Here is a 23,498-nt window from a genome sequence, read left to right on the forward strand (position 1 = left end):
TACAAACATATATCTATGTTGGTATATGAACAAGATACATGGAAACTGGCAAAAAAGTTATACAAAAATAGCCGGCTTAAACAGCTAATCATTTAGTGGACCTTGTCAATCTCACCACCCCATTTGTTTTGTATCCCTCTGACCTATCTAATCTCATTCAACAACAAAATCATACCATAAATTATCAAAAGACATACATAAAACTTTGAGTTGAGCACCATCACCACCACTATCAATACCTTCTTTTACTGGATCGGAAAAAAAGAAATCGGATTCAATCTATTCATATCATACAAATATAATCGTGGGGAAAAAAGCCAATTCAGAAGAAAAAAATCACGTGAAACCATCTCCAAACGATGACTTCTTCAGCAAGATACCATCGGTGCTTGGTGTTTTGTCTCGTGACGACCACATTAACTTGTTTGATGACTTCATGCTACGGTCAAGAGGCTGAACCAACTCTCCTCCTTAAATTCAAATCTTCTCTCGAAAACGCCACGTCATCACTTGGCAACTGGAATTCATCGGTGCCGCTTTGCGCCGGCAACGCTTCGAATTGGAACGGATTGCTTTGTTTCAACGGACAATTCTTCGGTATCCGTCTCGAATCCATGGGATTATCGGGGAATCTCGACATGGATACGCTTTCTCAGTTAACTAATTTACTTACTATAAGTGTTATGAATAATAATTTTGAAGGGCAGTTTCCCGACGTGAAGAAAATCGGAGGTCGATTGAGAGGTGTGTTTTTGTCGAATAATCGATTTTCCGGTGAGTTGCCGGATGATGCTTTCGCCGGGATGAAGTCAATAAGGAGAATTTTAATGGCGAATAATGAGTTTACGGGGAAGATTCCGACGTCGTTATTGGGAATTCCGAAGCTTGTTGAGCTGCAGGTACAAGATAACAAGTTCGATGGAACAATACCGGCATTTAATCAGCAGGATTTCCAATTAAATGTTGCAAATAATAAACTTGAAGGTCCAATACCATCTCAACTTACCAGCCAAAGCGCAAGCTCGTTTGCAGGTTAGTTTTTTCTTTGTTTTGCAGTTTTTTTTTTTTAATAGAACTAACTTTCAAAGTTAAATTTAATTAGATTAATTTGATATTTTAAATAAAATTTAAATCTTCAAAATCTATACGGAAAATATTATAAATTATATATTTTTTATATTAATATAATCTTAAAATATTAATTAAAATTCATGAGCCAACACCATGCCTTATATATTAGCTTATTCGCGTAATTTTTCCTAAGTTTTATGTATTGATGGTGAATAACTTAAGGCCCATTAAGATTTATATATTTAAATTTGAATATATATTTAAATATTAAAATTTAATTACTAAATAATTAAGACTAGGGATCCCTTAAGATTAGGGGTGTTCACGATTTGGGTAAAAACTGATCCAAATCGAAAAATTAAATCAAAACGATCAAATAAACCGATTTTTTATTTGGTTTGGTTTTACATTTTTAAGAAACCGATAATATTTGGTTTGGTTTTGATTTTGTTCAAAAAAAATTAAAGAAATAACCGAATCGAACCGATAAATTATATACATATTTTTTTATAATTATATATACATAATATATTGTTTTTTATGAACACTTTTTTATGCAGAAAATACAGCACACTAATTTAAAATAGTAATGTATGATATATTTTTTTTATTTGTACAACCATATCATTAGCTTATGCATTATTCAGTAAGTTTATATTGTTTAGTACATTGAATTAGCTAACAATATAAGCAGAAAGTTAAAAATAATTAAAGTTCTGGTATAATAATTATAAGATCCAAAATGGCATGAAGAATTTTTTTTAATGAATTATTGTCTTTTCTTCTCTTTTGAATGAATAATTTATTTTATTTTTGTGTATGATTAATAACCGAATCAAACCAAACCGAAACCGATAACAACCAAATAGATGGATGTATATTTTAATTGGTTTGGTTTTGTTTGGTTTTAATCAATTTAACTGATTAAATTGATTTGATTTTGATTTTGACCAATAACCTATCCAAATCGACCCGTGAACACCTCTAGTTAAGACTATTTATTTTTTCAAAATATGTGCATGAAATTTGCTTTTATTAAAAAATATTAATGTAAAATTTAATAAAATACTATATTAAATAATCTAATATATATTAATGAAATATTTTTTTAAAATTACTTGACATATGGTTGGTGGTAAATGGTTAACGGTGATGATGGTAGATTTTGATAAGGCATGGTGTTTGATAATTGTGGTTTTATTGGTAGTAGCTAGTGGTGTATAGCAATAATAATTTTTGATGGTACGTAATAGTTCATTGTGGAGGTTGATATTTGTGGTGGATGATAGCAATAGATAATGATGATGGTTGTAAATATATAATGGTGATTGATAATAGTGACTGTCGATAGTGATTGATGATAGTCAAGATAATGGTAATTGATGATGATGATGATGATAATGATGGCTATAGTGAAAACAGTTGAATGCGGTGATTGATAGTATGGCGATTATGAATGAGGATGATAATTGTGGGTGGTGGGGTAGGTGGTATTTGATAATGGTGGGAGGGTGGTAGTGGTAGATGGTAATGGTGGACAATGACAATAGTGATGTATGGATGAAATTGGTAAACTTCCATTTTTGTTGAAATCTTTGAATAGACATCTTAATGATATTAAACTTTGTTACAAATCTTAATCATTTGAATCTATTCATCCCCGTCAAGTGGTTCTAACATTTTTTTTAAGAAAAAGATATTTAAGATCAGAATAATTAAAATTTAGATTCAAAAAATAAATCAACTTAATAATTGAGATCTAAATAATTAAAATTAAGATTTTCATTAAATACAAATAAATAAGACATTCATACATATGCGTCCTAATTATTGTTGGGCGTATCAGAGAAAACAAATCCGAACTATATAAACATAATAATTAGGCAATTAGACATTAAAATTGAAATAAAAGTAAGAAAAAAAATGAAGATATATAGCACGTCAATTAGAGTGATCTATATAAGATCCCAGGAGATTGATATTATCACTACATGGACGCACGTCCTTATTAGGTGAAGTCAAATATTGATACCCTCTTGATTTCTTTAGCTATATATTAAATATAATTATTATTATCATCATTATATTGCAAACTGTTATATTATAATCTTTTAAATTGACGTACGTGGCAATTTAATTTATGCCCTACACTTCTGCACTTTTTTGTCTTTCCAAATTTGGAAAAAATAAAGTTTTACATATATATATTACGCGACTAATTATAAGTTATTTTTATTCATTGTAGCAGGTAATCTGTTTTAAGGAGGGTTACTGTAAATATATTTTAAGTGATTTAATAATATATAAAAATAATTACACTAACAATATATATAACGTAAACTCATTTAAAAGTTGTCAAAAGCATAGTAGTATTTTATTTTTTTTGGCGTTTTGAAAAATATATTTATGTAGAACTTGTTGTGTGTGGATGAAACAGGAAATTTGGACCTATGTGGTGAGCCAATGCCAGCATGTCCAACATCAAAGAAGAAGAAGAAAGGAATCCCAATAGTGGCTATAATCCTTGCATCTATTGGAGGATTAATCATATTAGCCATTATCTTTTTTGCTCTCTTCCTTCTCCATAGACAAAGGAAAAAACCAACTCAATATGAAAAATCAGTATCAGTGAAAAATCTCAACAAAAAAAGTGAGAGAGAAGAGAAGTACACAAGAAGTCATGAAAAGGGTAAATTGTATTTTGTAAGAAGGGATAGAGAAAAGTTTGATTTAGAAGATCTTCTTAGAGCACCAGCTGAGGTTCTAGGAAGTGGAAGTTTTGGTTCTTCTTATAAAGCTGATCTTCCTATTGGAAAGCCAATTGTTGTGAGGAGATTTAGGCAAATGAGTAATATGGGGAAAGAAGATTTTCATGAACATATGAGAAGGCTTGGAAAGTTGTCACATCCTAATGTACTTCCTCTCGTGGCTTTCTATTATAGGAGGGAAGAAAAGCTTTTGGTCACTGATTTTGTTGATAATGGAAGCTTGGCAAGTCATTTACATGGTAAGTATTTTCACAGCTTATAAAAACTTACTCTCACTTGATACAAATGTTTACTTCAAATCAAAATAAGTGTCCGTTTAGCAAAAAAAGAAAAATTGTCCCACAAAAGTGTCGCTTTAGGAAAAAAAATTATCCCAAAATAAGTGTCGTTTTAGGAGTTCTAGAAAAAATAGTAATTGTTGCTAACTATACCTTTATATTAAGAACTACTTAATTAGTGCTCAATTCTCATGAAACATCTAATAAACTATACCTTATATATAGTATTTATTATTTTTCATAATGAGCGTGAAATGAGCTTAAAGACACTTATTTGGGACGGAGAGAATATAACTTGAAGTGAAATTAATATATGTCACTTAATTATAGTTAAGTGATAGATATGTTTATAAAAACACATGGTTTGCATACATGTATCGGAACATGACCCATCTCAATTCTCATTCACGATGTTACGTTAGGCACCACCCATCTCAATTCTCATTCACGATGTTACGTTAGGCACCACCCATGCTCCAGATGTCCAACTCATCTTTTGAGCTAGCTTTTGAGGTTGAGTTAGACCCAAAATTCATAATAATAAAATTATTTTACATTGAGTGCATGAATACAAGGTAAGCTCACTTATAAATTTCTCTTGATTTTGAACCAATTTTGTTGGTCAGGCAAAAGAAGCCCTTACCAACCAAGTCTTGATTGGCCAAGTCGTTTGAAGATCATAAAAGGTGTTACAAGGGGATTGTCTTACCTCTACAAGGAGCTTCCAACATTAACACTCCCACATGGCCATCTTAAATCCTCAAATGTTCTACTGGACCACAAATTTGAGCCACTTGTAGCAGACTATGCCCTTGTGCCAGTAATCAACAAGGACCATGCCAAACAGTTCATGGTGGCTTACAAATCACCTGAGTACATGCAAAATGAACGTCTCACAAGGAAAACTGATGTCTGGAGCCTTGGCATCCTCATCCTTGAGCTACTAACTGGCAGGTAATACTTCATCCCCATCCTTTTTTTAATCTTGAAGGTAGTATGATGCATAAAGTATTCGCCATTCACAAAGAGACGGAAAAAATGCTAGTATTTTCTCCATTTCAAATTATTTGTTTTTTTTTTGCTTTACATGCTATCCTTAAGAAATGTTAATTACGTGGATTTTTTTTATTACTTCAACCTTATTTATATCTAAGTCATAATAAGGTTATGTATCTTCTCCATTAGTAAGTATGCAATTGTCAAAGTCATCTTGCGCATACCAACATAAATGACTTCGTTTTGAGCCTCATATAATTGACACCCAAATATTACATTTTTGGATTCACTAACTTGTGACTCAAATAAATCTTATATAATTAATATCAATTGTGTAAGAAAAAATATATATATAAAAAATCAAAGTAATGTGACTCCACTTTATAAGTTGATGTTTTTTACACCACCAATTTCTCCATTCACTCATTTTATACGGAGACGCTTGACTGGATACATAATTAAAATATAAAAAATGAAACTTTTTGACACATACAATATGTAATATAAAAGCATGTTATTAAGTGTAAAATAAGAAGTTTAATAATATGTAATTGTATATGTTTTTATGTCCTTAATTAACACAGGTTTCCAGCCAATTATCTAAAGCAAGGAAAAGGTGCAAATGCAGACTTGGCAATGTGGGTGAACTCAGTTGTAAGAGAAGAATGGACAGGTGAGGTTTTTGATAAAGACATGGACACAACAAAACATAATTGTGAAGGAGAAATGCTTAAGCTATTGAAAATTGGAATGTGTTGTTGTGAAATGGATGTTGGAAGGAGATGGGATTTGATGGAAGCTTTACACAAAATTGAAGAATTAAAAGAAAGTGATGAAGAAGATTATTCTTCTAATTATTATTATGCAAGTGACGATCAAGGAGAAATGTACTCTTCTAAAGTCATCACTGATGATGATTTCTCCTTTTCTAAGAATGCTTAATAAGTTATATATATACATATAAGCAAAACACTACTAAAAAAATGTGAAATTTCGACGGAAGGTCGAAAATCTTATATGATGGCGTTACAAAAAAAACGTTCGTTGGAGTTTTTTTTAGTAGTAAAATGACTTTGAGGATTAAATTATTTATAATTTTAAGGGGTTGTGAAAAGGTAGAATTTTGTGTAAAGCAAAATCTTTTGTCCTTTAATTTTTATTAAAGGGTAGATATATGTGAAAGTTAGAAAAATTAAAGGAAGCTTACATCTCATGTAATATTCGTGGATACTTTTTTTTTTCTATTGGATTTTAAATGTATAATTTGTTACGGGTTTTTTGCTCAATAAAGGATGTTTGTTCTTTCCTAATTAATTGGGTTAGAAGATGACTTATTTTGCTTTTGGAATACAAGTCTTTATTTGCTTCAACTTTTTATTAGTGATGAAGATAGTCAATTTATTTTCTTTGGCCATCAAGGAGAAACTAAAATTTTTACTAAGAAGATTAAATTATAAAAAATAAATATACAAAAAAAATCAAGAAGATTCGACATATAATATACAACTATGCACATATAAAAAAATTGACCTATTAATTATATAATATATTTTTTTCATATAATTTTAAAGATGAACTCATCAGGTCCTATTAATTACACAATATAATTTTATAGCGAAAGGGTATCAATTGACCAAAAGAATGATCCAAAATATTCGTCTCTTTAGAAAACCAAGAAGATAGTACTATTTCTTTTATATCCACTTTTATTACTCAAAGAAGGTATTCTCTCTTCCTATTTATATGTCACCATTTTAGATTTCATGTGCATTAAAAAATTAAGTAATTTACTATTTTACTCTTATTTAATGTTTTTTTTTGAAATCAAGCTTTCAATCAATGAACATGAATTAATTTATTTTGATTGATTAATTTGAACAATGTACATGAATTATTTACTTAGTTTTTTTATGTTGGTCAAATGTATATTTTCAAGGCTAGGAAGAATAATGTCATTTATGCATTGATGTTGTGAAATGATAAATATTAAGGACCATCTATTTCTAGTAAGGACGACATATAAATAGAAACGAATGGAGTATATAAATAGCCATTAATTACTAATGCAAAGAAGAGATATTAAGGATAATTTAGTCAAAACGCCACTCATGATCTAATGTTATATTAAGTACAGATAAATAGATGATTAGACTAGAGAGGGACCAAAATTGCACAGTTGGATTTATTAACAACCAAATGTGTACAATTGAACAATACCGGAATCAAAATTGAAATAAAATAATTTAAGTTGCTTGGACCTCTTCACTTTCGATACCACATCTGTGTCGGATTATTAAAAATACACTATTTTTGGAAAATTCCACGCACCCATTGATATTTTTGAATAGTTCGAGCAACATATAAAATAATAAATTAATGACCAAAAATGCTATTTTCACTATTATACAAGGATGGAAATGTACAATCCGTTGTTATACTATAAAAACAATCACTTCAAAAAAAAATTCTTTCCTTCTTCTCTTTTGGCACTTCCCTCTTAACTTTAGAACTACTCTCTGCTAATCTATATGAGAAGACTGTTCTTCATGATCGATGAGATCATCGAGTTCTCAGAGCCATATTACATCTTGTTTTGGTAGCTCATGTTTTGTCCTGCATGAATTATGATAAAATTGTGTCAAGAATAGCACATTATAGCCAATATAGCATAATATGTGAATATAGAATATAGTCATACCACTACTAACAAGTTAAATGTTCATCGAAGATCTAATGTTGTTAATCTATTCGTGTTGACTTGTTTGAGAGACGGAAGCTTGACTCTGAATTGTTGAGTGGCTTGAACTATAGTAGCCTGATTGGCATGGAGTTTCTTCACCAAGTGTTCTCAATCTCTCTAATTCCGGCATAATAACCTTGCTTAGATCCGGTCTATCTTTCCTTCTTAGCTCAGAACATTTCAGCGATAACTTAGCAAGGCTCAAAGCATCATCACGGGGCCAATCAGGAACGGATGAATCAAGCATATCGTTGAATGTTCCTTTATCAATTGCCCTCTCAACATGGTGAGCTAAACCCATAGGTGATTTGGCTGTTAGTATCTGCAAGAATATGATACCTAAAGAGTACACATCAGATTTTATACCAAGCATCCCCGTTTGCTGATATTCGGGGTCTATATAGCAGAAAGTTCCAGCAGTTGATGTCATTCGATACTGAGTTACAGTATCTGCCACTGATGGAGGGACAAGACGAGCCAAACCAACATCACTAATCTTACTCACTAAGTTTCGATCTAATAGAATATTTGCTGGTTTTAGATCACGGTGCACTATTGGTTCTGGCTTGCTCTGGTGTAAGAAAAGTAGACCAGCACCTATTTCAGCAGCAATTCTAAATCTATGCTGCCAAGAGAGTGGTGGTGAATTTCCTCTCTGGAATAGACGGTCTTCTAAGCTTCCATTGGACATAAACTCATATATTAAGCATCCATACTCGGGACATGCTCCTAGTAGAAGCACCATATTAGGATGTCGTATGCAGCTCAATACTTCAACCTGCAATGAAAGAAGAGGGTGAGTGAGATTAGGGGCTACAATGCTACATATGATGTTCATTTATGAACTGAATGTCCTTATTACCTGCTTATATGTTGAATTACATGAAGATGCATCGATTCTTAGTTCTACCTTTACGAGTCATCTTTTTTCGTTTGCAGACTATATATCAATTATGACTAGAAATGGATGCTAATTATATTGTTGTCCTGTTCCGGTGCCATCAACATACCAATAAAGCCATTCATCTAGTTTTAATTAAACTTTTTTTGATGTACTTCAATGGCTTGTTGCATTATTTATCTACTGATGATTATATTTTACAGATCATTCAATTCACTATAGCTTTAATAGGCTATTGGTAAGGTCATTGACATGTTGGTATCAGGGAACACTATTCTTCTTCTTAAGTACATCTCGAAGAATTAACAAGTATTGTTGGCTTTATACCTCTTGTTGGAACTGTTGTCTTCCATGAGCTGCATCAGGACGAAGGACCTTAACTGCAACATGTGTGTGATCCATGTAACATTTGTACACTGGTCCATAACCTCCTTCTCCAATTTTATTAGATTGAGCAAAGTAGTTCGTTGCAGATTCAATCTCCTCTATCGAATACCTTCTATACCTGAAATCTGAATTTGAAAATTTATTTAGTACCTTATTCCTTTCGTCTGCTTCTTTCAGAGCTTTCATTTCTGCATTAATTCTCTTCTGAGATTCTAGTTCTGCAAGCCTCTGAGCTGCCTCCGCATGCTCAAGGGCTGCTCTAGATTTTTCCTTTTCCTTCTCTGCAAGTGCTAATGCAGCTTCCTCTGCAAATCTTGCCTCTTCTATTCTTCTTTGTTCTTCTGCTTTCCAGCGCTGGAGTTCTGTCGCCTACAATTGACAACATGTTAGGTCATTGATGCAATTCACAAAGGTGCACAAGAAGTTGGAAATTTCTTACCTTTTGCTGTGCTGTGAGTGCTTCCTTGCAAGCTGTACTATACATTTCCATTGTTTGCTTTAGCTCCAGCTTCAACCTTCTCATTTCTGCTGCTACGTCATCCTTTAAATGAAACGAAAAACCTTTAGAATCTCAAGTGCTTGGAGTAATAAGATAATGTGTAGCAATTTTGATCTTAGTATCTATAGTTTCCAAAAGCTCAAAATTAAATCTTTGATTGCCTACCGGTGTCGAGGAGAATGATGATCTATCAGCCTCCATTGAGAGAAATGACAACTCTGATGGCATGATGTCCATCGATCTGCGTCCCATGGGCATGGGTTCAAAACTTTGTCCCTCATAATCAGAGAAACCTGATAGTCGGGGCGGGGTTGCTCCACTATCATAGTTGTCAGCAAATGAAGGAAACATACTGTCAATACTTGGCCTACCAGAACTGACAAAGGATATGTCAGTATCTGGCTGAGAGATCTCATACGGTTTGCCATTTGGGCCTTTCCTATGAGTGAAAGGGGACCTGTTTACAACATCGAGACACAACTTAGGCCTCGGAATGAGAAAATATGCTACATTGTCCTTACTAAGCAGTTGATTATTGTAATGAAAACACGTACGTTTCTGGTAGGAAGTGAAGATAATTTGACTTACTTCATGTTGAATGTATCATTATGAAGGTTGGACGTGGGTATATCAGATACAGGCTTTGGAATCCCAGATATAGAGCCTACTTGAAACATATCATAATTAACTTTGCACAATGAAATGAAATGAATTGAAGAATTTGCTTCTACTGTTTTGGATACCTCTGGGAGGAGGATTAGAATCTTCAATTGTATTAGATTTAGCATTGGCGTTCTGCGTGAACTGGTGACGTAGTGGGTGGATAAATGGTGCGAGACGAGCAGCAGATCGTGTAGATGAAATCTTTCCAGATTTTGAGATGGCATACACAGTGCAGAAATCAGGAACCCCTTTTAACACATTTCCAGGAATATCTTTGATTTTAAATCTGCTGTGCAGAAAGGCTACCGTAATTAGTCCTTCTGGAGATGTTAATATTTTTCCAAATACAAACGCATAACTAAAACATGATACATATCAGAATAGTACAATTAATATTGCTCCTCAACAAAGCTCAACAGACATGACCAAACACAAATATATAAATGCAGATGCAAACCTTCGTTTTTCTTCTTCACAAACTTCCGATATAGCTTTGGAATCAAATTTGCTAGTATATTTTATGCATTACTTAACAGTTATAGCTTCAAATTAACTGAAACTGTGACTATCCAAATAATACAAGTTACTCATTTAGGTAATTGCCTCCATTCAAGAGATACATCATATCTACTACCCCCTCCGTCACAAATGTTTTGGCTCCTTTCCAACAAGTACAAATATCGATGCATAGAGAGAGTCATACCTGAGAAGGCCACCTTTCGCTGCTGCTCCAAGAACTAGTACCTCTATAGCTGTTCGATTAATATATTCAATGATTGCTTTGACCACATCGGAATCCTCTAGTACAACATCATGACATTGAATCTGTTATTTATTGATGCAAAGAATCTATATTAGAAAGGTTGAGGTAATCACTATGAACATAAACAATGTTAAATGCCAAAGATTGATTCTTGATCTGTGTTTGCGGAATCATCAGGAATTCCTTTGAAGTAATCAAAATTGAATACTAACATCTTTACGTGTACAAAATACTCGGAAAGGAAGAAAGATGTCCTTCAACTGTGGATCCAATTCACTCAATCCTGGTCCATCATTGCTACCATCCTGGTTTATTCCTGATATGTAAAAGTACATCAGTTACTCCTCACTTTTCCTGGTTTAATCAAAAGTATTTTGCAAGAATCAAAATACATACAGGCAATATCCATCACACAAGCATATAGTTTAAATTAACCGAAAATGCAAATGTTGCAAGAGAGAGTTGTAACTTTACGAGGTAAAATCCAAACTTTTACACTTTCTGAACAGAACTTGCAGCGAGATGCCAATCTGGCTGGAACACGGGCAAATAACTAGCTCATTTGAAGAATATAGTTATTTGACAGTTATGATATTAGGAAAATTCAACAAACATTAAGACTAAACTACGTATCAACTCTTCCTTTTTAAGGGTCCAACTGAATCAGCCATCTAATTAGCAGTGTTTAAGCTCTAACCAACATACAACAAGAACGGTGTTCAATTGAAACATGCCTTGTAACAATGTATCATACTTCTGATTTCATTTGTCTTCCACGCATATACTCCTACAACTCTATCTCACTTGGTAGAAGAAAAGAAACTACTCGACAACATAGATGTTTCACAGACCACTCAAGTATAAGGGAGTGCAACATTGAGAGGATTCTAGGCTTCTAGCTGATAAAAGTATGAAAAGGCGAAAACTTTATCAGAATATCACTACACACCAAGCAATTTTCAATTGTTCACTCTTATTTTCACTTATGGTTAAGTTCAATTGAATATCATAAGCCCCCAATAACGCTCTAACAACCAACCAAGCAAACCAAACCAAACCACATTTTCCCATGAGATACATGGTAATACAGAACAATCTTCTCTTCCCCCAAAAAAATTCTCTAAGTGGCAATATTTGTACAAACAAATCAACAAAAATCTAACCACCGTCAATAACATTGTCAATCCACGCCTAAAGTTTATTCCTACAACATTTATTCAAGACATTGTCATCCCAAGAATGAGTTAATTTCTCATATGGTTACTCAATTAATCTCAGAAAGTCACATTTCATTCAACAAAGGAAGTGACTTTCTGAGATAATAATCATTAGTTGAGAAATCCAACTCTCCCAAGAATCGACATTACAATGAAGAATTTGGTTGATCCACAAAATCATATAGATATGTAAACGTGGTCGAGGACAGGAAGAGAGACTTACTGTTCCCTGATTGAGAAAAAGGCGTTCCGGATGCTTTAACTTTGACATGGATCAAAATAATAGTCTGTCCCCTGGCTAGAAGATTATCAACAGCCCATTTTAGAGCAATTTGGCTTCCTCTATCTTTGTCTATGGCCACAGCTATCAATTTATTCAATGGAGGTGTCCCATGATTCATTGCTGTTGGTGGAGGCCACATTTCTACAAATTATTTTACCATCTGTTTCAATCAACACATTCCAAATTCTAATATTCTTGTCAAATTTAATAATGGAGAGTTACTCTTTTTTACTCATTGCTTCTACCCTTTTTCAGATTGTAGAAAATTATGAGGGAAAAAAAGAAGAAGAAGAAGAAGAAGAAGAAGAAGAAAATCTTGAAAAGAAAGAAGTTTAGCTCTGTTTGTTAAATTGGTCAAAAACAAAAACTGAAGATGATTTTGAGTGTAGTTAAAATTTGAAGGGAGCTCCATGTTTGGCGGGTATTTTGGTTGTTACACCACAACGAGGGGTACTATGTCACTAATTAAATATTACGAAAAATATAATTTTAATAAAATAAAATTATTAATTGATAAAAAATTAAATATTTATGTTGGTTAATGATGGTGGAGAGGTTGTAGTAATGGTGGTCGAGATGGTTGGTGTTAGTGGCTAGTAATGGTGAAGATAAATGGTAGTGGTAGTGATGATTGGTGTTAGTAGCTAGTAATGGTGGTGGTGATTAATAGTGATGGCAAATGGATATAATTATAATGGTGGATGTGGTAGTATCTGATAGTAGCGGTTGGCAACAGTGGGGGTGATTGTGATAACAGAGATGGTTGGTGGTTGGTTACAAAGATGGTGACAAAAGTGGTTAGTGATGGTGACTAGTGATAAAATTATCCACACAAAAACATCTTTTAATAATATTAAAACTAAGTACTTAATGGCCTATTTGAACCTTTTTAGATTCAGACTATAATTAAGTGCAAATAAATAAGATTTAATACTCCTTCGATTTTAATTTATTTATCTTCATTTGGAGTACGATGGTCAAACTAATAACTAATGTGCAATGTGAATGTAGATAAAAAAATAATTATTTTCTTGAAATAAAATTCACATATCTAAAAACTACATACTATAAGTCACAATTATTAATAATACAAACTATTTAAACAAAAATTATGTTTAAAAAACAATTATTTGATTGTTCAAATAATAACTAAGACAAACAAAAGAGGGAGTAACTTTTTATTTTTATTTTTAAGAGTTAAAAAGAGATTCTGGAAACACCAAACTAAAGAAAGTAGATTTTTTTAAAATTTCTAATTCTTTTTAAAGAGAAAATTAGATAAAAAGTCTACATAATCGTGTATAAAGTAATATTTTCAGTTTCGAGAAAAATATAAAAATATAAAAAGAATAACCAATTGTGTTTGATTGTCAAATTATTATCGCTATAAAAATTTATATCTTATCTTAAAAAGCTTCCATCATCTTAAAATATTGAATTCACCTTTGACCATCACTATTTTACATAATAAAATACACTTCATTGAGATAGATTCAACTTCAAAGAGTACAACAACAACATATTCAGTGAAATTCTACAGGTGGGGTTTGAGGAGGGTAAAGTGTACGCAGACATTTCCACTACCTCATAGAGATAGAGAGTCTATTTTCGAAAGACTTTCGGCTCAAAGTAACAGTCCCAAGAAAGGGAGAATCACAATATATATATATATATATATATATATCATAGCAACTGAAACGAAAAGCGATATAAATTCTACAATACAAGGACAATACCAATATCAAGATAATGGAATAATCAAGGGTAATAACAACATAACTATAATGGTACACCTAGACCTAAGACCAACCCTAAACCATCACAGGGCAAGACACCATTCTAACCCTACTAGCCTTGTACCCTAATACGCGACCTCTACTCCTTCTTATCTAAGGTCATGTCCTCAGTGATACGAAGTTGCACCACATCTTATCTAATCACCTTTGCCCAATACTTTTTTCGGTCTACCCCTACCCCTCCGCATAGCCCCCAAATCCAACCGCTCGCACCTCCTAACTGGGGCGTCGACACACCTCCTCTGCACATACCCAAACCATCTCAGTCTCGCTTCTCTCATCTTGTCTTCCACCGAGGCAACTCCCGTCTTCTCCCGAATAACCTCATTCTAATTTTATCACACCTAGTATGTCCACACATCCATCTCAACATCCTCATCTCCGCAACATGCATCTTCTGAGCTTGAGAGTTCTTGACTGGCCAGCACTCCACACCATATAGCAACGATGGCCTAACCACCATTTTGTAGAACTTACCTTTAAGTTTGGGTGGTACATTCTTATCACATAGGACTCCAGAGACAAGCCTCCATTTCGTCCATGCTACCCCGATACAATGTGTGACATCATCGTCAATGTCCCCACTTCTCTGGATGACGGATCCAAGATACTTAAAGCTTTCTCTCTTAGGGATAGGTTGAGTGGCAAGCCTCACTTCCATGCCCTCTTCATCCATCGCAACACTGAATTTGCACTCCAAGTACTCTGTCTTGGTCCTGCTTAATTTGAACCTTTTGGACTCCAGAGTTTGTTTCTAAACCTCCAACCTATCATTAACTCTAATTTGAGTCTCATCAATCAAAATTATGTCATCCGCAAATAGCATACACCATGAAACCTTCTCTTGAATAGACCGTGTCAGCTCATCCATCACCAAGGCAAAAATAAAAGGACTCAACACAGATCCCTAATGTAGTCCCATCTCAACAGGAAATTGCTCTGAGTCATCTTCCACCGTCCTAACCCGAGTCTTGACTCTAGCATACATATCATTTATCGCCCTAGTATACACCATCGGAACACCTTTGGCCTCCAGACACTTCCAAAGAACATCCTTCGGGACTTTATCATAAGCCTTTTCAAAATCGATGAACACCGTATTGATGATGATAATTCAAAAGTAAAAAAAGTAAATAAATAATAATTAGAACGTGAAATTTGAAAGCAAAAAAAAAAACTCAGACTAATATTTACCATTAATTGAAAAAAAAAACATAGCCTTGGTCCGTTTACCCATTTGTGTGTAATTTCTAGGAGAATCAAGACTCGCACCCAAAAAAAATAAATTAATTAGGCAGATTTCTTCCCCAGAAAATTGTTGTTTCTCACGCCTTTCCACTCAAAAGGTACCCTTTTTCCAATTTTCATTTCTCTTTAAAGTTTTCAACTTTGCGAAAAATAAATCAAACTAATTGTATGAAAACATAGACATTCTTTTAGTTATTATACGAATCGATTAATCTTATAACCGTTAAAAACTGTTTTTTTTTAATCGCACAATGCAGGGTCCATTCAGGTGTTGCTACCAAAAGAATTTTTTTTTATACGGATCTAATTCGAGACATCTGATTAAGTTGCACCACAATCATGTATAAGTCAAAAGTCTAAACAAAATACTCAGTCAATTTCAATATATTTTTCTGATTTTTAGGGAGTTTAAGAAAATAAAAAAAAGTTTTGAATACTGTAGCAGCAGTGTATACCAAAATGAATCTTGTGCTCTTGAAACTAACATCCGGAAAGTTGGAAAAAAAAAATTGCCAAAAAACAAAAGAGAAATTATTTTTTAAAGGGATTAAAAAGGAAGTAAATTGAAATGGAGGGAGGAACATTTTTGATGAGGAAAGTGATTTTGACTTGGATATAATTTAAAGAAGAAATCACTGATATTCGATATGTAACAGTGATTAGTTTTATCAGAGATGTAGAAGAATTTGGACTTGGGAGAGGGGGCAAGTGAGTGGAAGAAAATGTAGAGCATGGAAGACTCATGAAGGAATCATTTCTTTGTTGTCTGATACTTTTAGTCTGATTTGTTGCCAGTAAGATATTTTTTTCAGCTGGAGATTCGTGTTTTTGCTTTCTTAAATTCGTTGATGCTCTACTGCGTGCATGTTTAACATTTGATGCTTGGATTCTAGCTTCTTCTGTTTTTCACTATTAATAGTTATTGATCTTACTGGGGACTAGTTATATTATGTATTCAAGTAGCTTTTGATTTTTGAATCTAATTGATCTGCTCTGGTGTTTGGTCGTTTCTTAGGTTACACATTTCCGCTTTCCTGGTTAGGGCCACCTCAGAATTTCAGCAATATGTTGTATTTTTATCTTTGTTGTTATTGGTGCAATGTTTTCCCTGATATGCTTGCCAATCCATTTTTGAATTTGAGTATCATTGGTTTGCTGGAATCACCATTGATATCACGACACATCTGAGATCGCCAAATGCTCGGGAGTGTTTATAGAAGTTTTAAAAATTATATGATGATGTTAGGATCTTCTATTTTAACTCTTCAACCAATATCAAATTGATACACTGTTTGATTATGGAGGGAGGAGGGAAACATTGATATATGTTTTGTAACTCGGAATGTTAGGTAACACCTTCGTGCTTAATGAAATATTCTTCAATGTAAACATTGTTTGTAGAGATGACCCCCTTTGTTCTGTGATAAGTTTGTAGACATGATTCCTTATTTCCTATAACTGTCTTTCTAAAAGATATAAATCTGGATGATATTCAACTCAAGCTTTTGGTAGTGGTAAGAGCACAATGATGTATGGGTTGGTCGTCTATCACGTATTCAAGTCCCGCCACAAACAAAAATATGGTATTTAATTAGAGAAGGGTAGAGGGCCAGGCCCATTATATTTCGAGTTTTGAACTGTGCACCACTGACCCTCAGGGATTTCTTGGTTATCAAAAGAAGTGATTGATCTAAAGTAAGAGAACATGATTGTCAAAGTGAAACTAAATTACTTTTTTAAAAGTTTACCATATATGTACTAATCATACCTTCGTTCTTAGATTTAAAGTTGAGAAAAAAGAACCAACATATGTTTATAGTAATTTAAGAATCGTCAACTAATATATACTCAACAATGCCATTCTAAGTAGAAATTTAACTTAGAACTAATTAATTATGAAATGTAAATAACGTTAATGGGTAATACAAAGAGGGAGACTGATATGTAGGTAAAGATGTTATTGCATTCACGCCTGTGGTAGGAGGTTGTAAAATGGTTTAGAATACAACGAGTTATTTCGAGTACAATAAAGAGGGCATTGCATAGCGAGATTTTCGGAAAAGGAAGAGACAACCCAAATCTATTGTCTAAAAAATGATAGGAAAATCCTCCATTTATAGACAACAAATGATTGTGTGAACGGGTGCTTATTGTGCCTTATCGGAAATGTCACAAATCTATGGAAAAGTCAACCCTTCGCAAATGTCACAACCTTTCAGAAAAGTCACAACCTTTAGGAAAAATCGCAACTCTTTAGAAAAGTCACAACTCTTCATTTTCCATTCACACCTTTTAAAATCCAACAAGACTTTCGGAAGAAGGAAGAGACAACCCAAAGCATGAGATGTAGCCCGTGGGAGGAGGAAAAATCGGATAGATTTCTGGACATGTGATGTGAGAAGTAGTATTGTGTCTATAGCTTATTTTTTATACATACATGAGGTTCTTGTATGAAAAGATGATTGGGTGACTTTTGCAGAGAACCATATTTTCTTGTAGGTTTCTCTACTCTTTTGGTATACTCTACTTGTATAGATTCCTACATTATGAAAATCCGGTAAAGAGAATATTACATTAATAGCCTGAGAAATTAGCAAATGGAGCGATAAGGAAAGGATAACATTGTGGTAAAGACCTTCCATCTTCAACTATAAGGTTTGAGGATTCGAGTCATCAATGGAGCAAAATGAGAAAAGGTCATGGGTGGGGGATTTGTAGGGGTGGAGATTAGCATTCAAAAACACAATAAATCCCTTGGTTTGCTGGAGTCACCATTGATATCGCGACGCATCTGAGATCGCCAAATGCTCGGGAGTGTTTATAGAAGTTTTTAAAATACTATGATGATGTTAGGATCTTCTATTTTAACTCTTCAACCAATATCAAATTGATACACTGTTTGATTATGGAGGGAGGAGGGAAACATTGATTTATGTTTTGTAACTCGGAATGTTAGGTAACACCTTCGTTCTTAATGAAATATGTCCTCAATGTAAACATTGTTTGTAGAGATGACTCCCTTTGTTCTGTGATAAGTATGTAGACACGATTCCTTATCTCCTATAACTGTCCTTCTAAAAGATATAAGTCTGGATGATATTCAACTCAAGCTTTTGGTAGTGGTAAGAGCGCAATACTTGATGTATGGGTTACGCGTATATCACGTATTCAAGTTCTTCCGCAAACAAAAATATGGTATTTAAGTAGAGAAGGGTAGAGGGGCAGGCCCATTATATTTCGAGTTTTGAAGTGTGCACCACTAACCCTCAGGGATTCCTTGGTTATCAAAAGAAGTGATTGATCTAAAGTAAGAGAACATGATTGTCAAAGTGAAACTAAATTACTTTAAAAAAAAATTTACTAAAAGGTACTGATCATACCTTAGTTCTTAGAATTTAAAGTTGCAAAATAAATAAATCAACATATGTTTATAGTAATTTAAGAATCGGCAAATGATATATACACTGCCATTCTAAGCAGAAATTTAACTTGAACTGGTTAATTATGAAATGTAAATAACGTTAATGGGTAATACAAAGAGGAGATTGAAGACTCTGAAAGTCTTTATTATGTTGGTAAAGATGTTATTGCATTCACGCCTATGGTAGGAGGTTCTAAAATGGTTTAGAATACAGTGAGTTATTTCGAGTACAGGAAAGAGGGCATTGCATAGCGAGACTTTCGGAAGAAGGAAGAGACAACCCAAAGCATGGGATGTAGCCCTTGGGGAGGAAGAAGAATCGGAGAGCTTTTGAAGGGGTAAAGAATGATTTTGTACATGTAATGTGAGAAGTAGTATTGTGTCTATAGCTTATTTTTTATACATCCATGAGGTTCTTGTATGAAAAGATGATTGGGTGACTTTCGTAGAACCATTTTTTCTTGTAGGTTTATCTTCTCTTTTGGTATACTCTACTTGTATAGATTCACCCAACATGAATAAAATCATTTATATTATCAAAAAAGATTAATAGAATATTACATTAATAGCCTGAGAAATTAGCAAATGGAGTGATAAGGAAGGGATAACATTGTGGTTAAGACCTTCCATTCTTCAACTTTAAGGTTGAGGATTTGAGTCATCAAGGGAGCAAAATGAGAAAAGGTCAGGGGTGGGGGATTTGTAGGGGTGGAGATTAGCATACAAAAACACAATAAAGCCTTAATCCCAGGCTTGTTGGATCTGAATCCTTACTACCTGTTTTGCTCAATTTGGACCCATCCAGTTCCAATATTCAACAATTTAAGCTCTCTATCACTAGAAGTTTTCCACATTTTCTATTAACATGCAAATCTTTTACAAGATTAATCAAGCTCTAAGCAAACATTAGACCTATTGTAAACTTGCCAACATGACTAAACTGTAATTTCAACTAGTTCGTATTGCCAATCCTAATCTTTCTCTTTCATTATGTTCTTTTTTTTTTGCTAAATCTGCATAAATTCCAAGGAGATTGTAGGTCTTTCAAAACAACTTCTTTCCGTTTGACTTTAGGTTTACCTCTTTCTCTTAACACCTTCACTCATTCTAGTTTCACATTTATAGATTAGTGCATCAGAGGTCAACGTAGGACATGATTAAACTTTCTCAAACGACCTTCTCTCATTTTATCCTTTATGTGTGTTACTTGGCCCTTATGCTGAACATGAGTATATCTAATCTTGTCTGATTTTGTATTTCCCCAAAGTTCTGAATAAGTGTGAAATCTCCTATATACTTGCATGTTGAATGACTTCCACTCAGTGCCATAAGATGCTGCATTTTGTAAAATTTCTTTGATAAAATAATTACGCAGGCAATCAATTTACTGTTATGTCGAATTTAGTCCTTGGTTTTGCATCGTTCCAGTTAATCTTTTAAGGGTTTTCACTTTTTAGTTCTAATGTAACCAATGTGATTGAGGTCACTGAAAAATGAATTATTTAGTTCATTATCTAGTTTTTACTTTTAAGCTCTATATACTTTCAACAGTATTTGTCCCCAGTATGCTTTTTGTTCCTTTTGCCATTTTAAATTATGTTTTCTTTACTTAGTTAGGTTGCACTGGCAACCATATTTGATTGCTAAGTAAAAATAGTTTAACGACTAACCATGTGACCTCCCCCCATCTGCCCCCTAGACAGAGTATTGTGAGGATTCATTTGAATTGGCTAGTTTTACATTGGCTGTCAGCCTATTGCAACCCTCCTCTTTTACCCGAGATCACCCAGGCAGAGTAATCCCCCGTAAACAAAGTAAAATCATAAAGTTGAAACTCTTTCACCAACACGGTTCTTATCATAAAAAAAGTGGATATTTCGGGCCATAGCTCACATTATGTCAATGCTTGTTGATGTTGTTTCCTATTTCTTCAAGTGCATTCTCATGAGCCGTGCACTTACTTGAAATGGTTTCTTACTTCGGAAACTGTACAATCATGTTGTTCTTGAGGCAGGCTGCAAAAATTCTTGCTAATTTAATTGTAATGGGCTCTTCTATATTGGCAAGGGCTTTTGTTCAAGCATATCGTCAGGCATTGGCCAGTAAGTATCATCTGAATTCATGTTGCTGCTCTTTTGAAAATAATTATGTACTCAACTAATTTGAGTAATTCTGTTCTGCATCATAAGCATTTAGGGGCTGTTGGGTTGTTTGGTTTGTTATTTCTTGCTTCCATTCACATCTTGCACACTGTGTGCAGTGGCGGAGCCACATGGTGAAAATTATACTATTTATACATGGTTAAAATATTTTTTTATGATTAAATAATAGAAGTTGAACCCCTCGACTAGTTCATGTGTCTACTTTTATCAGATTTTAAATCCCCTTATTGAAAATTCTGGCTCCGTTGTTGACTGTGTGTACTTACTGCATCTTGATGGCAGATGCCTCGAAGAATGGTGTTGCTCAAGAAGCAGTGCAGAATATTAAAAGAGCTAATAAAACTATGATGGAAGCAGAGGCAAGACAGATACTTGCTGTCACGGAGAATTCGTCATGGGAAGAAATTGTTCAGGTTCGTTTAAATGTTTGTCGTTATCTTGTGACACTGCTTTTGTCTTCAATATGACCTTAATACGTTGCTTCTCATTTTTCTTGCAGAAGTATGACAACTTGTCTGAGCGAAATGCTAAAAATGGAAGTTTTTACCTTCAATCAAAGGTACATAGAGCTAAAGAGTGTTTGGAAGCAGTTTACAAACCTAAAGAACCAGAAACAAAATAAGGAAACTTGTGCTGATGATTTTGTGAGACTATGAAAGGAACAGATTCGAAAATTTTCTGATGGTTTATTCATTGATGATGTATTGTTTTATACAAAATTATTGTTATGCTACCAGACGAAAAAGTAGAATGCTCATAGTGTTTGTACAGCTGTGTATTCTGCAACAACCGGTCACTAACAAATATTCTAACCTAAAATATCTACAATATTCTGAGTTGGGCTCAACTAGGCTGATAAATTGTTTGGGTCTCTTCTTCAATAATTGCTCTCTGTTTTATGTGGCCGGTTTAGGAATAAACTCGACTTAAGCCCAATGCAGGAATAAAATGAACTTGGTCCAAATTCTAAGGAACAGACAAGGATAGACTTTTATGTTCTTTTTCCTTTGTCTTCTTTTGTCTGAGACTCTTCAGTAACCTCGGTAATGTCGATATCATTGTCAACACCCCCTTCAAGGTGGTGGGTGGAGAAGACAACCCCAACTTGGGAAGAATAGAGTGGTGTGAAGGACCAGGCAATGGTTTAGTGAAGATGTCCGCAAGTTGAGAAGAGGAGGTCACGAAATTGAGAGAAATTGTTGCCGGACGAAGTGGCAATCAATTTCTACATGTTTCGTGCGCTTATGGAAAAGTGGATTTCTAGCTATATGGAGGGTTGCTTGGCTGTTTGAGTGAACTTGAATGGGAAGCAAGGGAGGAGCTGACAGATCTTGAAGTAGTCGATTCAGTCAAGTCAACTCAGAGACCAAACGGCGCATGGATCTATATTATGTCTCAACGGAGGAGAGGGAAATGGACACCTGTTTTTTGGACTTTCACGAGACAGGAGACCCACCTAAGCTAATAAAGTACCCCTTACAGACCTGCGGGAATAAATACAGGATGCCCAATCAGCATCATAAAAGGCAAGTAAGGAGTAAGAGGGATATGGAGACATAAAAAGACCTCGACCAAGATCAAGGGCCAAATAACGAAGCATTCGTAGGGCTGCAGCAAAATGTGTAGATCGAGGAGAGTGCATGTACTGAGAGAGATGTTGAACAGTGAAAGAAATGTCAGGTCGAGTGTGAGTGAGATAGTTCAATTTGCCAATTAACCTGTGATAAATGGTGGAGTTGAGCAATAAACCCCCTGATTCAGCTGATAGTTTGGAAATAGGATCCAAAGGAGTTAGAGTGGTAAAAAAAATTGAAATCATACGACATGTGTTCTGATGCCCCAGAATCAATGATCCACGAGGCAGAATTAGCATAAGTGAAATAGGCCAAAAGGTTATTAAAAATGTTACCAGCACACTGAATGACATTAGCATTAGCATCTGAATCTGAGGACCCATTGTCACTGATCTGTACATTTTGAAGAAGCTAGATTAGTTGAGAAAATTAATCCTGAGAGATAGAGTTACCCGGTGAGTTAGTTTCTGAAGGTGGAAACAGCGTTGTGCTTAACACTGCATTTCCCTTTATAATCACATAAGCTTTTGTCCCTTTAGTAAACTTAAAATCAACAGGGAAACCTATGATCCTGTAGCATTTCTCCATTGTGTGACCTGGCTTTTTGCAGTGTAAGCACAAGAGAGAATTCATCCTAACCTTAGGATCAACAAACTGGGGTCTTGGAGGTGATGGAGTCCCGGGTACAATATGGTGAGTGGCCAAGTAGGAAGAAGAATCACCTGGAAAGT

General features: G+C 34.2%; 3 protein-coding genes across 3 annotated transcripts; 2 read left to right on the top strand and 1 right to left on the bottom strand.

Moving 5' to 3' along the window:
• Nucleotides 1–215: 215 nt before the first annotated feature.
• Nucleotides 216–6,134, top strand: LOC129888419 (pollen receptor-like kinase 4). Its single transcript, XM_055963399.1, has 4 exons — nt 216–1,032; nt 3,509–4,078; nt 4,744–5,071; nt 5,698–6,134. Exons 1-4 carry the CDS (start codon nt 360–362, stop codon nt 6,053–6,055), a joined length of 1,929 nt encoding a protein of 642 aa, XP_055819374.1. The 5' UTR covers nt 216–359; the 3' UTR covers nt 6,056–6,134.
• A 1,723-nt stretch (nt 6,135–7,857) lies between these two features.
• LOC129888420 (U-box domain-containing protein 52-like) lies at nt 7,858–12,705 on the bottom strand. The gene is made up of 9 exons (XM_055963400.1): nt 12,507–12,705; nt 11,279–11,382; nt 11,007–11,128; nt 10,384–10,589; nt 10,229–10,304; nt 9,806–10,097; nt 9,581–9,682; nt 9,082–9,510; nt 7,858–8,631 (listed from the first exon to the last, which is right to left on the bottom strand). The coding sequence occupies exons 1-9, from the start codon at nt 12,703–12,705 to the stop codon at nt 7,858–7,860; spliced, it is 2,304 nt and encodes a 767-aa protein (XP_055819375.1).
• A 7,888-nt stretch (nt 12,706–20,593) lies between these two features.
• LOC129889479 (mitochondrial import inner membrane translocase subunit PAM16 like 1-like) lies at nt 20,594–21,839 on the top strand. Its single transcript, XM_055964787.1, has 3 exons — nt 20,594–21,133; nt 21,476–21,606; nt 21,693–21,839. Exons 1-3 carry the CDS (start codon nt 20,998–21,000, stop codon nt 21,813–21,815), a joined length of 390 nt encoding a protein of 129 aa, XP_055820762.1. The 5' UTR covers nt 20,594–20,997; the 3' UTR covers nt 21,816–21,839.
• The last annotated feature ends 1,659 nt before the right edge of the window (nt 21,840–23,498 follow it).

The sequence above is a fragment of the Solanum dulcamara genome, chromosome 5, assembly GCF_947179165.1.
Source record: "Solanum dulcamara chromosome 5, daSolDulc1.2, whole genome shotgun sequence".
NCBI classification, from domain to species: domain Eukaryota; kingdom Viridiplantae; phylum Streptophyta; class Magnoliopsida; order Solanales; family Solanaceae; genus Solanum; species Solanum dulcamara.

Excerpts from the sequence above, each read along its gene's own strand:
- LOC129888419 (XM_055963399.1), top strand. The coding sequence starts at position 360 with ATGACTTCTTCAGCAAGATACCATCGGTGCTTGGTGTTTTGTCTCGTG. Across the intron at positions 1,033-3,508 it reads AAGCGCAAGCTCGTTTGCAG|GAAATTTGGACCTATGTGGT; the intron begins GTTAGTTTTTTC and ends TGGATGAAACAG. Across the intron at positions 5,072-5,697 it reads CTTGAGCTACTAACTGGCAG|GTTTCCAGCCAATTATCTAA; the intron begins GTAATACTTCAT and ends TAATTAACACAG.
- LOC129888420 (XM_055963400.1), bottom strand. The coding sequence starts at position 12,705 with ATGTGGCCTCCACCAACAGCAATGAATCATGGGACACCTCCATTGAAT. Across the intron at positions 11,383-12,506 it reads TTTTTCTCAATCAGGGAACA|GAATAAACCAGGATGGTAGC; the intron begins GTAAGTCTCTCT and ends TTTACATATCAG. Across the intron at positions 9,511-9,580 it reads CACTCACAGCACAGCAAAAG|GCGACAGAACTCCAGCGCTG; the intron begins GTAAGAAATTTC and ends TGTCAATTGTAG.
- LOC129889479 (XM_055964787.1), top strand. The coding sequence starts at position 20,998 with ATGGTTTCTTACTTCGGAAACTGTACAATCATGTTGTTCTTGAGGCAG. Across the intron at positions 21,134-21,475 it reads ATATCGTCAGGCATTGGCCA|ATGCCTCGAAGAATGGTGTT; the intron begins GTAAGTATCATC and ends TCTTGATGGCAG. Across the intron at positions 21,607-21,692 it reads CATGGGAAGAAATTGTTCAG|AAGTATGACAACTTGTCTGA; the intron begins GTTCGTTTAAAT and ends TTTTTCTTGCAG.